A 15,640-nucleotide genomic window follows, 5' to 3' on the forward strand; every position below is an offset into this window, starting at 1 on the left:
ATGCTACCAAAAAGTACAAGAGAAAGCTTTAATTCAAATATTAACATACAACTGATTTTAGAACTCACTAGATCACTTCTGAATTGGTTATACATTCATTTCACAACTCAAGTCTTATTTAGAGAGTTACAGGGAATGAGGAAACTAATTACTTACTGTTTCTTCTCATTCATCTCCCATGCTTCAAGTATTCTTTCTATTAATTGGCACTTAAGGAAGAGCTGTCAAAAAAGCAAAATATGCTTAGTAGCAGTTAAATGGAACACTATTTATGCATTTTACAGTTGATACTAAAGTCTGCAAGACTATTAATTTCACATTCAGGATATATACTTTCATTAAAGGGTTCAAAGTCCAGCAGTCAGATCACAACCAGAAACCTAAAAGATAAACCAGTATTAATTCTACTCCTCTTTCTAAGTGCTGAGTTGTTGCAGTAGCATAAAGCTACTGAAATAGCAATTTTAAGCCTTAAAAACAGGAAGAACTTCAGGGAAAATGAATACTTGCAGCTCTTCACCATGCTCACTTTGGAGCAACAAAAAAAAAGTCTACTCTATGGCAGTTTCAGGTTTAACACCCTGAACCAACATTTTAAGTAAGACCAGAAAGACTTTTTTTTCATTCTATACATTAAGTAGAAAGCGGGTGTATTTTATGTAAAATTAACTGCATGAAAACAGAAAAATTCAAGAGACTTGCAAAACACAACTTACATGTTTCAGTAAGAGATTGTCTCCACTGGAATCCTGATCTGTAATTGTGCCATTTTCTGTGTTTTCAAGAGGACTTGCAAGAATCAATGCAATACAGATTTCTACTTGAGTATGCAAAAAGTTATTCCATGTATACTTAAAAAACATGTCCTGAAAAACAAATTACCAAGCTTTACACAAACCAAGATCTTGTCATTAAACATAACCAACAGTCTCACCCACCTAATCATCTGAATAACTACACAGGAAGAAAAGTTTTACACTAAATATTATTGTACAAGACAAAATTTGTGACCCACAAAACCAGTAAGTTTTGTGCTTGCCATTTTCTGAATGCAAGGAATACTATACTGGATCAGAACAAGAATGCAACTAACTGGATTTTCTGCAGGGGTCACAAGTCATGCACTTTCAGACTATGAAGACAGGGAGAAATAATGCTCCCTTACTTACATTCTTCTGCCAGCTGCAGCCCAGAAAGTCCCACAGTCAGAAGTATTATTTATGACGTTAGAAGTCCTTGACTTTTTTGAGTTCAACTTCTCTAGAGATACCCTATAAAAGGGTATCTATAATACCCTTTTATAAGTGTGCTCCTCATTTCAGTGAGATTCCTTATAAAATTGTATCTACCTGTGTCAAACCCATTATCTACCACCTCAGATAATCTAGATGCAGTTAAAGATTTTTAAAGTTTTAAAGTTAAAGAAGCTTACATATTGTTATTCAGTAACTAGCTTAAGTTCTACGTTATTTCAAGTTATTTTTTAATCAACCAACATTTGGATTTCTTGGGTGAACCAAAACACAAAGAATACATCTGCTATAGCGGAAGTATGAGGTAGGAAGTACTCAAAGTACATGCCCACATCAGCAAAGAGCAATGAGTTAGCTAACTGAGTTTGTTGTACACCAGCTTGCTTTGAAGGAGTACAAGCTACAAAGAATAACTGCTCCTTTACAGGACACTGCTGAGATACCATTTCGTAGGCCATATTTTAAGTGAGAAAAAGAGGCTTTGAGGGAACAACTTAGAGAAAAAATAAAAATAGCAATGAAGCCTTGAACATGGCTGAAAACTCAAGAACTTCCAGTTGAAAATAAGCTTATTAAGAAAACCACTTCATGTATTTATGAAGGTGTAGCAAGTAAGAACCATTCAAGTGGTCAGAAGGAAACACTTCCCTCAGACAGATTAACAGTAAAATCCAGTATTAAAAGTTTCTTAAACCAAGCAATAGACATCACAACACAAAGGTGCTGAAAAGTTAGGCTGGAAAATAAGTTAGACTGGAAATTTATCTGCAGAGTCAGAAAAAGCAGACAAGATCTTAACAGCAATCAATAAAAATGAAGACAGCATAAAGTTCTTACCAGTATGACTCCTATGCTGTTAAGTTCTATAAGCTCCTGATTCACACTGCTTGTGTTTGTCTGTAAAAGGCTAGATATTAATCTGATCACATTTAAACGTGTGTTTCCTACAGGTGGATCCAGTACACCCCAGGTTGTCTTCATGACACTTTTCTGAAAAAGAAAAAAGTTTAATACATAAACCCATTAAAATAGTTTTTAAAATTTCAGCTTATCATTTCTACATACAATAGCTGAGTAGGGCTTAAAAATAGATACATCTAGTCCTTGAGCAACTGTCTTACCTTCATCCTGCAAAAACCCCCTATTTTTAATTCCAAACACTGTAGCTTATTTTAATTCCACAGACAGGAAGCACTAAAACCAGTCACATGAAAGCTACAACTTGGTAAAAAAATGATTGCTAACTACAGACGGGATCTGAAAGTAGATGAAATCCACTCAACCTTGACAGGAATGACGAGATAGTTCCTCAGAAATAATTCTCACTCAATCCACCTATATTCTACATTACTACAATGTACACAGAACAGCTAGGTGGACAGTATAAATATATTATAATGCCTCAGCAACCCTAACTTAATATATTTGAAGAAAATTTCACGTTCATTTCTCTTGTTAAAATCTGCAGCACCCAGTTCAGGGTGCAGTGCTCCAACTGAAATTCTGCCAGTGATAATGTGAGTAGAAAATACAAATGGATGACAGGTAAACCCTCTATTTATACATTTTTTTTTATCTTTGGCAAGAGCATAACAGACGTAAGTTGCCTAAATCACTTAAAATGCCCAAGGAATTTAACATGCCTAGGGTCAGAGATATGTCATGGATCTAATCTACTTGGGTCCTGGAAAGTCAAGAGAATTGCACAAGCCTAATGTGGGCCACTCCAAAGTTCCAAACAACTGCAGCATCTATAGCCCATGTTTCCTATCCAGACTGGATTTCCAAGCACAAAATACAGAGCAAATCTCTTTCTGTTGCTTTTAGGAAGAAGTAACTGCTCCAAGGTTACTTTGCTAATTAAACCAAGTTTGTGCTGGAAAAGCACAAAGCACTGCTGTTCATTATTACTGTTTGCCTGAGCCAAAGCTCACAACAGGCTAGGAAGTAGCCTGGGTGCTTGCCTGAAAGTTGTCACACTGGGTTTTGTTAATATAATCTGCCTAAAACAGACACATGGTTAAGTTTTGCTTCAATTAATTTGTTAACACAAGATTTTACTTACTTTGGGAGGCTCAAGTAGGAGCTCATGGAAGGATGAAAGTCGTGCTTTTATGGCTTCTAAAACACTTTTGTTGACAGAATATGTGGAATTGCTCATGCCTGGAGGACAGATCTCTATATGACCTTCAAATCTAAAATGCACATAAGTAAAATTGGATAATTAGTACCAAAACTAGTTGTAAAACATCTCTGAGGTATGTAACAGTTCTGAAAGGATGTGAAAATAATAAAGAGGTAAAAAATGCAAAAACCTAGGGTTACACACACATAAAAATTAAGTGTGCCATAATGGTTGAACAAGAGATTTTCCCAAACACTAGCCCTAGTATTTCTAGGTTTATTGTGCTTGAAATTCCCAAAATAGTTTTGAGATTAAAAATTACATTTTAATTTGTTTTACTGAAGCAGATTAAGAGCTTCATTTGTCTATCTGAAACAAGGCAAGTTGAACGTATCAGAGAGATCTGATCAGCAGTTTCTTCAAATAAAGTTACAATAATACAAGTAACTTTTGAAAAGTCAATATTCAATCACTGCACTATACCTATTCACTCTATTCCCTGTATCCCGAAACCAACTGATGAAATGTATTTATTCTGATCTGTCTATTGGTACTCACACTAGAAAAAGCTGCAGAAAGACCAGCCATTTGGTGGAAGTGTAGTAATGCCAACCACACTCACTCGATTTGCATTTTTACTCCTTCGGCTACAACAGGTCACAGAAATGGTTTGGTCACAAGCACAAGGAAGGCATTTGCTACTGCAGGCATAAACCAAGTGAAATAATAACACTTACGTCTGTCGTCTTGTCTCAAGTAAGGTCAATAGGATTTGGATTGCACTGACAATTGCAGATTCATTTTTTTCTTTATGAAAAATATTAGACAGAAGCTGCTCTATGATTTCTTGTCTGAAAAAAAAAGCATTGGTAACGAATGAAACCACTTCACGATACAGCTGTTAGCAGAAGTAACTCCCATTTGCCCACATAAAAAAAGGGAAAATGGAATACAGGAGAATCTTTTCTAGCAGAAACATACACTTAGATTAACTTAAAACGAGTAACAGAACAAAGCTGAAGTTTCCCATATTTAGTCTGCACAGTATCAAGCTGACCTCCACACATAAGATAGCATTCAATTGGGCAGCACAGGAAATAATTTAATGAGACAACTTCTCTCCCACATTCCCCACTAGAAAATCCTCCAGGAGTCCTCTGCTTACTTGCCAAGTTATTTTTTATTTCACAAACAAAAGACAGGTAGTCAAGAAAATGAACCTGAAAAGAACTTGCCATTTCTGAAGGCTTTCAAGGGCAAAAGTTAAAAACTAGTTTCTTATGAAATGAGAATAAAATCAAAAATTCAAACCAACTTACTTCTCTAAACTTGCAAGCAGTGGATCTGGTTCTGAGCTGTTCTGTACTTGTAGCATCTGGTCTCTGCTTAGACGAATAATTTCACAGAGTGACTGTGATGCATTTGAATGCCTCTGAAACAGAAAACAGCACTTTGAACTACAAAATAATAACATGCTGGACTCTAATTCTTCAGTTTAGAAAGGTGAAAATCTCAACATTAACAAGAGCTCGCCTACCCAAAAAACATTCAGGCAGTAGCTTCATGCTTTAACTAATCCTTAACAAAACAAAACAAAAAAAATCTTGAAGCATGAGGCAAGAATCTATTTCCAACATTAAGGTGGCAAAACATGAGAGCTGAATCTTCCAACAACTTCAAGTGTGCCTAAGGCTTTGATATGGATCTCAAAAAGGGGGCAGGGAGATGGACAAAACCACATAACCTTCCTCAAATAACCACACTTAATACAGAAATCAGCTTAGTGAAAAAAACAAGCAGAAAACAGTAGAACTAAAAGGTCTAACACCATGTTGTACAGCTGAACAGACAGACCCAGGGAGTTCCAGTGATGCCTTAAGTTTTATCTTTTATATTTTTCAGATCCTGTACTGCATTAGTGTATAACTGAACTTCATATAGAGTGTTAGTAAGCTCTCTTCACAGTTTGGGCAGACAAAATCCTTCCAGGCCTGAGAACCAAGGTCACCATCACAGCCTCAGGCCTGAAAAGTATAAACAAAAGTGAACTGGGGGGAGAAGCAAACCAGGGCAATGTGACTTCATTACCTGAAGCTATAATTGGACGATTAACCTCTGATATGCAAATAGACCAAACTTACATCTGTCTGAGAAAACTTGTGACCACCATCCATCTTGGGTGTAGCCTCTGCAAGGCTCCTACACTGCCAAAGGTGTATCTGTTAAAGGCCTTTAATAAACACCCACTTGAGTCTCTAACTCTGTCTAGCCTCTGTTCTAGGTAGCCAGTCCAAGCATCATCAGTACTTACATCTTCATCTTGAGATGGGTGTACGATTTCCACAAGCCGCTGGATAATTCTCTCCTCATTCAGCCACTGTAAAAATGTTTGTGGATGTTAATAAAAAATTTTCCCAAGTGAATTAATTAAATGAACTCATGAAATTGAAAGCAGCCTTTTGACAACTGTCACAAGTCATAATGTCAATACTTCTAAATAAGGATTAACAGTACTTCAGAAAAAAGAAAAAGTAAAATCAGCATTTCTTAGCCACAGTAAAAAGAAAATCTTAGGTTAATGTCAACAAACTTTGATGCCGAAGTGTGTTTGGTAAGGTTCAAGATAATTTAAAAATTGCATCTGTCATATCTAAGTTAGATACCAAAGACTGGAGAAGAGACCAGCCACTCAGGTTCTAAGTTGTCGCGAGCAGCAGTGGGATTTCACTGGAAAAGTACTGGCAGCTCAGGAAAAAACCAAAACCAAGAACAAACAAACAAAACCCCAAACATCTAATTTCAGCATATTCAAGAAATAAACTTAGTAAAGCCAGCAGAAGTTAAGCCAGCTTAGAGGTCACACATGTCAGACATAAGTTCTGCAATATTTTACTTACATTTAGCACTTCTTGCCGGGGCTGTGGAGGTTCTATGCAAGTCAGTAGCCTGAGCAACAAGTCCATGATAGCAGAGGTCCCTATGTGCTTAATAATGAGGTCTACAAAATCATGCTTCCTCTTTAAAAAATCTACAATCTGGAAATGAAAAAGTAAGCTTATATTTGCTTCATATATTTTACATGATAAATTACACCAATGAACTTTTCATTTCACTCTCCTATCAAACTGACAAAATAGATGAGAACTTCTAAAACACTTCTGCCGCTTAAAGCCTGCAATACAAGACAAGATAAAATAAAACCCAGGCACAGGGCAGATCCATACTACATGCAGTGTGTCCTGGGTCTCCTCTCAAACCCAACTTGCTCGCCATAACCTACTTATAATCCAAAGCAGAGTCAGGTTTTCTTTTTAAGTCTCATCTCTGTTTAGTGGGCAAAGCTCAACACAGCAAAACTCTTAGTACAAACAGTACCTCAGGTTTGAGAGTCAAATCATTGCAGCTGCTTGCAGTATTGAATCACATACACTGAGCACAGGAGCATTTCTGAACAAAGACTCCTCGTTTCTCTCCTCGTTCTAAATAATTCTTCACACAAAGTCAGGATCACTATCACCGATTCATTTACATTTGCTTTTAACAGCAATAAATGCAAATATGATCATATAAAACACTGAGCTAAGCCAAAAAGTAGGCACTCACACACTGATTGCATAAATAGCTCAGGCAAATCTGAATCAAATACATCCTACTCATCCAAGTGTATTTTTTAATCATGTGCATAATGAAGAGGTGTCTTCAGCTAGGGTGGAACCTGAATGCCCTCTTTTGACACTGCTGCTATCCCTCAATTGTGTATCTTAAAGAAGAATTGCTAAGTACCACAGCTTTATCAGAGCACTTGTAAAACTGGTGAGTTTGCTGTTACCTGTAGTAATAGTTACCTGTTCTGGTTTTCTGCTGATAAGAATACTTAACACCTTGCTGAAGAAACTGGCCAGTAGTGGGTTTAGAGGAGATTCATTTAAGAGGAAGCTGTACAGTTTCAGAAGTAAGGATTCTTCTTCTCCCAACCTATCATTGATCTGTGAGACATCTGATGTAAGCAGCTCACATGATATGTTTGGGTATCTGGGGAAAAGAAAAATCATCCATCACTCATACTTTGGAACTCTCATACTTCCAGCTCTCAATTCAGAACCTGGTAATCTGACTCAATTTTCAAGCAGGGTTGGTCTACACTAAAGCAGCAAACTAACACAAAGTAATAAAATGGCACATTCAGCCTATAAGCTCTGTTTTCATTTAAGAAGGGTACTACTTCAATCTTCAGTAGGAACAGAACACCAGCAGGAAAGCTGAAAAAGGAAAGAGCAACCTTTCATTTCAAGATCTATTGTTAAATTCATCTCTTCAAGTACTGACTTCTTATTTGCTTCAATTTCCAACTCTACTTGGTTGGAGGCTTGGTTTTTCAGAAATCGTGAAGTTCTGCAACTAAGTGTGTAACTTATTTCACATTATTTTTACACACAATTTTAAGAAAAAAGCACCTTTCTGTACAGACAACACGAAAATAGGCCAAAAGCAGAAGTGCTTTTCTACAAACTGCTAGATGAATTTTGAGCTTGAACCTTCTCAGCAAGCCAGAAGTCAGGGCCATACTCTGGAAAGGAAAACATCAGTATTGGGACCCTAAGGACATTGTTCCAAGGAGTCTAATGGATCTTCTAAAAGGCATCTTCAAAACAAAACAAAACAAGCTAACCATTCAGTTATACTACCCAAAAAGGGTTTTTCATTCAACTATTTCTGAAACACAACTACAGGAATCTTAATGTGAGTCCTGGTTGGATCTTTTTTTAGTTTAGCAACTCCTTTGGACATGAACCAGTTTTGGAAGCATTTGAGGATAAGAAGCTTCCATTTGAAAATGATGCATATAGTAGAATTATTTCCTTAGAAGTTCCATGAAGCCTCTTAAAAACATACTTAATCTAAAACACACCAATACTGTACTATACACCAGTACCCAGGGATTCACACTATCAAATTAACTAGATTTATTTAGTTCTCTTTCCACCTTCCAAATCTCCCCCACCCCCAAAAGTTTTCCTACTTATATCGAATCTTTTCATCCATGTCTTGAGGTGGCTCTTCAATAATAAATGAAACTAAGTCTTCCAAACATTCTGACTTCAGCAGAAACTCTATAAGTTTGCGATTCTGCGCCTTGCACTCCTGTAGAACATCCTCTTCATCCATCAATTCCTTCAGTGTTACATCTTCTCTCTCTAGAAGTGTATCTATGTGTGATGACGAATGGAGATCAAATTTCCAAAACATGCTGGTCTGTGTAAGAACAATAGCAGTATATCAGCAGTAGCCATTATTCTAACATCCAAAGGTAAGAGTTAGGCAGGGTTTTACTTACATGAAAGGAACATGCTAATTTGCATTAAAGAAATAGGTATGAAATTTGCTTTTCCCGTTCCTTGCTTTTAATCTATGCATTGAGTCAGAGATTCAGAACTATTAGCTCAGAAATTAATCGAGCTGGGTGAAGATGAAATGGACAGAAAATAACTGCACTGAAATACCACCCCCACCACTGAAGAAAACATCTATAAGGGCAGAGGAATTAAAAAAAAAATTAGCTTGCAGGGAGCACACATCAGAGTGCAGGAGCTAATTTCAACACTATGCTAATTGTCCCTGCCTCCACAAACTTGACAGAGGAGGAATATCAAAGGCCAAGGTGTGTTATACAAACATGTCAAGGGCAGTGGCCCCAACCACTGAAACACTCTAAGAGGCTGTAACAGACCTGTAAGAATGAACAACTTCACCTTTTGCTAGAAAACGCTTTGGCACCTCTATATAAATTCTGTTTCTCTAAGACACCTTTTGAACAGTTGCTACTGAGACAACTGTGCTATCAGAAAAGAGTATTTCAGTTAACAATACATCCAATAAATTCTTGTTTTCACCTCTCATTAAGCTCCATACAAACACTTCATTTCCCTCCAGCCCTGAAAACGGGGCTTTTACATGACGTTTGACCTCTGACATGGTATTAATTGGGCTTATAGGAATGAAGATTTTAAGTGGACTGAAAAGAGATACTAGAACGCAGTAAGAAAAACTTTACTTTCCTTACAATTGAAAGCAGCAGTTTTGAGCAACACACTTAAAGAAAGAAAGACTCCTTTTGCTCCTTTAGTAAATATTTTCCAAATGTGAAAGATTAAATCAATATATTAGTTACTGCTGTGCATTAACAATATCAGCTGTGAGGACATGTAGTAAAGGCAGAGAATTTCACTGAACAATATTATTTTGGCAAGGACACTTCTGTAAACTGTAGGCTGTATACAGAGCAAGCTTAAAGGCAATAATCCAACTATGCTGTTCTCATACACTCAAAACACCCCATACAGAACAGAAATACCCAATTCTCTTGCAACTAAGAGGCAGCATTCAAGCACTTACTTCCAAGTTGAAATTGATTCAATATGCACACTACAGCTACTTAAAACAGCATTGTGTCAAATTTAGTAATTGAGCAGTTTGGAAACAGAAACAACCTCAAGATCTAGCAAAACCTTTGTGTGCACAATCTTTCCACTAGTAAGACTTTCAGTATTCAGTCTAAATGTTATAAAGCTTGGTATATTCACTATGGAGACATTTTCATTGCTTTGACGGTTTTAATTGTTGCTTTAACCACTACATACCAATCACCTTACTCTGCATGACCTTTTTTCAGAAGTTGTAACATTCATAACTGGCCCTAGATTACATACCTTTCTGTTTATAAAGATATGGGGTTCAAACAAAACCAATCAGGCAATGTACAGATTTACCTGACTGCAGTACTGGTACTAATCTAACATCCCATGCAAGTATTAATGATTAGGAAGCAGAAAAAAACCCTATTTTGTACTAGAAGTATTAGTAAACTTTCAAGCAGGGTTTAACACACCTGATCTTACAAATTAGCTTAAGTAGACTTATACAGCTGTGAAAAGCACTAGCTTGTGGGTAATACAAGCTACACACAAACTTACGGTAAGGAAGTGAAAATAGTGCATTATTAAAGCCAGAGGATATTTTTTGATTGGGATTTTTAAACCTATAGAAAGTAGATCAAATCCCTCCCCTTGCCCCAATTAGTGAAAGTACCATGCTCATAAGTAACCAGTAAAAATGCTAATTCGAGATGTGAATACCTCTGTAGTGATTAACGCTCATTTCAGTAGCTTCAGTGTATTTCTCAGTCAGTTATTTCAAGAGAAATTCAACAATGGAAAAGAGCAATAACAAAAAAAGAGGCATACTACTGCAAACATGTTACTGCGTTATTTCACAAACTGTCTCCCAGGCAAGCTCCTTTAGGGGCTGCTCCCTCAATATGTCAGGTGCCGGCCACAGATTATTCCATCACTTCTCAACAGGAGCCCAGGTCCTTTGAAATAAGGAAAAATAAACAACATAAACTGTGCCAAAAGGAAAGTCAAGGAACCCTGAAGAGAAGAGAATTTTCTCAGGCATTATCACTGACAGTAATCTAGAATCAGCCTAGCATAGTTTTGATTGGAAGTTTTAAAATCAAAATATGTGATTGCTATTTTTCTCAAAGCCTACTGTTTTACCCTCCCTCCCAAAATCTACTAATTCTGAATCATCACCGTGCTTTTTCAAATTTCAGTCCCATTAACAGAGTCAGCATTAGGCCTTCTGCCCAAAACGCACAAGTGTGCTCCTCCGAAAACTTCACTACCTGCAAATTTACAAAAAACTCAATGGATCAAATGGGTTGTATTATTCCCAATGTTACTTCACTTTCAGCCAGAGCAGAAAAAGACATTCGGACTTAATGCAATGCAAGATACAAAGGATTTCCAAATACAAGGTTAGATTAGGAACTACAAGAAACAAAATAATCCAAGATGATGTTAAAAACTCACGTGTGGAAAGACAATGTGTTAAAGTTGATAAAGATGCTGCGTGTATTTGACTGTCTTTTGCAACATGTTAGTTTTCTATAATCTCTGAAAGTTTCCAGTAAGCAAGACTGACATCCAGTTCATTAAACAGTACTTACAAAAGTTTACATGAACCTGATCAGCAAGTTCAATTTATGACAATTCAAGATTCTGAGTAACATCTAATATCCATAAAAATATTGCTTTGCTTTCTTAACTAATATTGTTAACAGATTCTTCTCTGAATGAATGCTGAATAGCATTCCATGTAATAAACACTTGGCTTAAATCTGAAAGGAAAAAAAAGTTCAATAAAGCAGAGAGCCTGCTTTCAATTGCTGGCACACAGGTTACTGAAATTCTCACATTTATTATGTGCTAAATGGAAGAAATATTGGTTAGAAATAATCCTTTCGGATCAAGAGGAAAATTAAATCTTCTATCTGTTACAGGCAAAGAAAACCTCACAAGTATTTTTAACAGTAACTAATCAGTGGCTCTTTTTGGAGGCTAAGTGCTTAAGTGGCATTTCTATCAAAAAAAGTTGGCAACAGTTGTATCACAAAGTCTCTCTGCAGCTTCAAGTGATGGCAGCTGTCACACACCTTTCCCAAACAGACACATTGGTGTTTTCATGCTACCAGACTAAGATGTGAATTCCACTCAGAGAAGGATACTGTTTAATTTTGGACAATGTCTCCTATACTGAACCTTTTACAAAACAGACTAACAAGTCTTGAAGGCATCCCGAAGTCTTTTCAGTAAATAAGAAAACTAAAGTAAGCTGTTCCTTTCAGTTGAACTTTTAAGCATCATACTTAAGTTAAACAAACATGAGAAGAATGTTTTACACTGAGTTCCTTCCAACTCAGTACCTCAGATTTCCATATAAAAGTGAGTATTGGCAGCTCCAAGCAGACATGGGCACCTAGACCAGTGTAGAGGGAAAACCAGAAGGATTTCAGTAGCCAGTTGAAGGCTCTTTACCTGATAACTACTTAGATAACAAAGGCATAAACACAGAGCACCAGGTAGGAATTTCACAGATTTTACTTCAATGTCCAGTTTCATTTTTCAAGCAAGAGAAATTTTCAGTGTCAAGCTGAAGATTCTGTAGTATGCAAAATTCTGAGAAATGCTAGATGTAGAGTTGTAACAAGTAAAATGCATTATAAAAAACCCTCAGAATCTGTCACTTTTCTTTGTGCACTACTGTATTTTCTTACTATACAGTTCAAGTACACAGATGGAAAAGAAAATTAGTTACTTTTGCACCAACAAACATTTCCATAATTGAAACACATCTTACGTGATGCAGCCTACTTCAGCAAAACAGAATTTATAATTTCTGTGCAGCAACTAAGCAAAAGCCAACGTAGTTGTTGGATGCAAGGAGAGCAACCATCAAAGGAGTCCTTGATTTTAGGATAGTCTTGCACTTCTTAATGATAAAAGCATTTCCAATGCACAGAATCCCTTGATCCTAAAAACCAAAGAGGTAGGTAAGCTTAAGGAAGGATAAAGTAATAATAAAGATAATTTATTAAGCTTTTATAATGAAAAATTTTGGTAGATTATCCTCTAAGACCTTTAAACACATTAAGAAATTTATTTCAAATGCCAAGCATGCCCTTCTGTCAGCTTCACATAACCTCACATAGTTACTATCTAGGTACGTTTACTGAGATTCCAGTTTAGGGCAGAGGGTCCCTTTCTCCAGTCAATGGACAGTAATTAGACACTGTCCCAGCATTTATAAAGTGCTTAATTTGACACTGAAACCATCTGTTCAAAACAAAACTAAGCATGAATGAACCTCTGAAAAAAATTTAGAAAGAGAATTACCAGTGAACAAAAATGACAGAAGGCACTCTAGTTGCTACTTTTTAAACTGCCTGTTGTACCCAGCAGAGCATTACCCATAGTAAACTTGCTGTCTACAACTGCCTGTCCTAACCTATTTGGAATAAATTTCTTTTCAACCAGAACAGTGAGGTTCACTGAGTACTATTAGCTAGAAAGATGTACGCTGGTGTCCAAAATCCCTAGATTTAATTACAGTACTTTACAATTACACCCAGCAATCACAAAAAAAATAAAAGCAGGAATAAACTTTCATGGTACAGTTGCTACATTTCTTAAACAAAATCTAAGATCAATTTGACAAATAATACAAGTCTCAAGTGAAAACAAAATAACACACAGCTGTTTTTTCAGTGTCAGAACAGCCTATTCATGTCACAAACCTGAGACCTAGTGGAAAAGAAATACTTCATCACTTATAATAAGCTAGTCAAGTTTCAAAGAAACTCTGTGGAGAAAGGAATGAATAAATTGTTTGAAATTAATAGGAATTAAACAGAAGAAAAAACAGAAACACCTCTACCTCAACAGTTTAATACATACTTCTAATACCATGCACACTCCTTCCTAGTCCACAGGTGTAACAAAGTAGAAGAGATACTAAAAAGCAAACAAAACCAACCAACAATTCCTTCAGGGAAGGCTGGGAGATCTTGTGCAGGCTGGCTGCACTTCATTCCTTACAGCAGGATTTCTGGATGCTTCACCCTCTTCTCAGCCACTGCTGGGCACAGGGGATGCAGAGTGGGAGGTTACCACAGATCTCTGACCCTCCTGCAAAACTGCTGCCTCATGCAGAGGGGCCCAGACACAAACCAAAGAGCAGGTTGAAGCTTAGGCACAAGAGGGGAGGCTGAGGGCAGTGCCTGTGCCCAAGGGGCAGCAGGAACAGCGGAGTGATCCTCGAAAAGGGGACCTCAGTCTACCTAAGCCTCCTCCTCCCACATGAGCCCATTTCTCAGGCCACAGCCTCCCCAGCTCCCAGGCAGCCATAGCTGGCCACATACACTGCTGCCACAGTGGCTTCCTGATGTCACGACAGGATTCCTTCCAGACACTATACTCATTCACAGCAGGTATGCTCCTCTGCTAACTACTACTACACTTTCAGAGGGTAACTACATCCTCTTCAGAGAAATGCAGAAGATGCCATGTGGCAGTCTTTCCCTGACTGCGAGAAAAACATGCCAGAAAACTGGATGAAGACAGTGATCTCCTAACATGCTCTTGAACAATGTGCCACCTCCTACTGAGGCAAGTTATTAAGCAGGGACTTCCACTCCCCTATCAGACATGAGAAGGAAGAGCCTGCTATTGCCACAGAACAGTTAATAAGTGAAGTGAAATCACTTTTACCCTTATTTATCAATCCCAGCTGCACACCTATCTAGATAAGAACTATAAAAACACATCTGTGGATGAGTCAGCAGTGTACCCTTGTGGCCAGGAGGAACAATGGTATCCTAGGGTGCATCAGGAGGTGTGGCCAGCAGGTGGAGGGAGCTGATCCTGCCCCTCTAATCAGCTCTAGGGAAGCCACATCTGGAGTGGAGTGCTATGGCCAATCTAGTCTCCACTGTTTAAGCAAGAAAAGGAGTTATTGGAGAGGAGTCCAGCAGAGGCCACAACGATGGACTAGAGGTGTGGAGCATCACTTATGAGGAGAGACTGTGGGGGCTGGGCCTCTTTAGCCCAGAGAAGAAAAGACTGAGAGGGCATCTCATTCTTGTATACAAATATCTAAGCTGGGTGCCAAGATGATGGTGCTGGACTCTTTTCCATGGTGCCCAGCAACAGGATAAGGAGCAATGGCCATAAACTAAATGACAAGAAATTCCACCTCATCACAAGGAAGAACTTCTTTACACTGCAGATGTCAGAGCACTGGAACCCAGGGAAGCCTGGAGACAATCAAATCCCACCTGATTATGCTCCTGTGTTACCTGCTCTAGGTGACCCTGCCTTGGCAGGAGGGTGAACTAGATGATCTCCAGAGGTTCCTTCCAATCCTAACTACTCTGTCATCCTATCATTTTTAATAAAATTCATTATACACATATATACACACATATCATGTGCATATACACCCCCCCTTATGAATAATTGCCCCAATAATCTATAGCTTTGACATGAAGTGTGTTAATAAATTCAAGGTAGTTCAAGTTTACTCCAAGACACCAATCCCCCAAAACTGAAGAGTTCATAACTGTTCAACAGAAATACAAAAATCAGGTGAAATCTACAGTCTGCAGTGAATTTACAAGAGCAATTTCATATCCTCATCAATTCCTACACTATCTCAAACCACAAATAACTAAGTGTTAATAAATAAAGATCTTAATTACATGCAATAAATACAAATTAAGACACTAATCTCTCCTGCCCAAGTAGAGAAGATGAATCATTTTCTAGTCATTTCACATCAACTGCCAATTACAAATTTAAAATATCCACTGGTCACAGAATTCAGTTACATTTTTCCTATAATGAATTCTTCCAATTAGCTTCAA

At 37.6% G+C, this 15,640-nt stretch overlaps 1 protein-coding gene across 5 annotated transcripts in view; it reads right to left on the minus strand.

The window, feature by feature from the left end:
* PPP6R3 (protein phosphatase 6 regulatory subunit 3) overlaps positions 1-15,640 on the minus strand; it is a 50,105-nt gene that overhangs the window by 19,880 nt on the left and 14,585 nt on the right. For 2 of the 5 annotated variants that reach the window (XM_084208187.1, XM_084208191.1), the window contains 11 exons: positions 10,620-10,747; positions 8,399-8,631; positions 7,224-7,410; positions 6,276-6,413; positions 5,690-5,755; positions 4,698-4,810; positions 4,116-4,229; positions 3,319-3,448; positions 2,091-2,243; positions 717-866; positions 157-221 (listed from right to left, as the gene is read on the minus strand). In XM_084208187.1, the coding sequence (XP_084064313.1) occupies positions 157-221; positions 717-866; positions 2,091-2,243; positions 3,319-3,448; positions 4,116-4,229; positions 4,698-4,810; positions 5,690-5,755; positions 6,276-6,413; positions 7,224-7,410; positions 8,399-8,631; positions 10,620-10,631 (1,361 nt within the window). In that variant the 5' untranslated portion in view covers positions 10,632-10,747. Of the gene's footprint in view, positions 1-156; positions 222-716; positions 867-2,090; positions 2,244-3,318; positions 3,449-4,115; positions 4,230-4,697; positions 4,811-5,689; positions 5,756-6,275; positions 6,414-7,223; positions 7,411-8,398; positions 8,632-10,619; positions 10,748-15,640 lie in introns of those variants that run through there. The other 3 variants (XM_084208188.1, XM_084208189.1, XM_084208190.1) reach the window with 2 other exon arrangements.

The sequence above is a fragment of the Fringilla coelebs genome (genome assembly GCF_963513975.1).
Source record: "Fringilla coelebs genome assembly, chromosome: 6".
NCBI classification, from domain to species: Eukaryota; Metazoa; Chordata; class Aves; order Passeriformes; family Fringillidae; genus Fringilla; species Fringilla coelebs.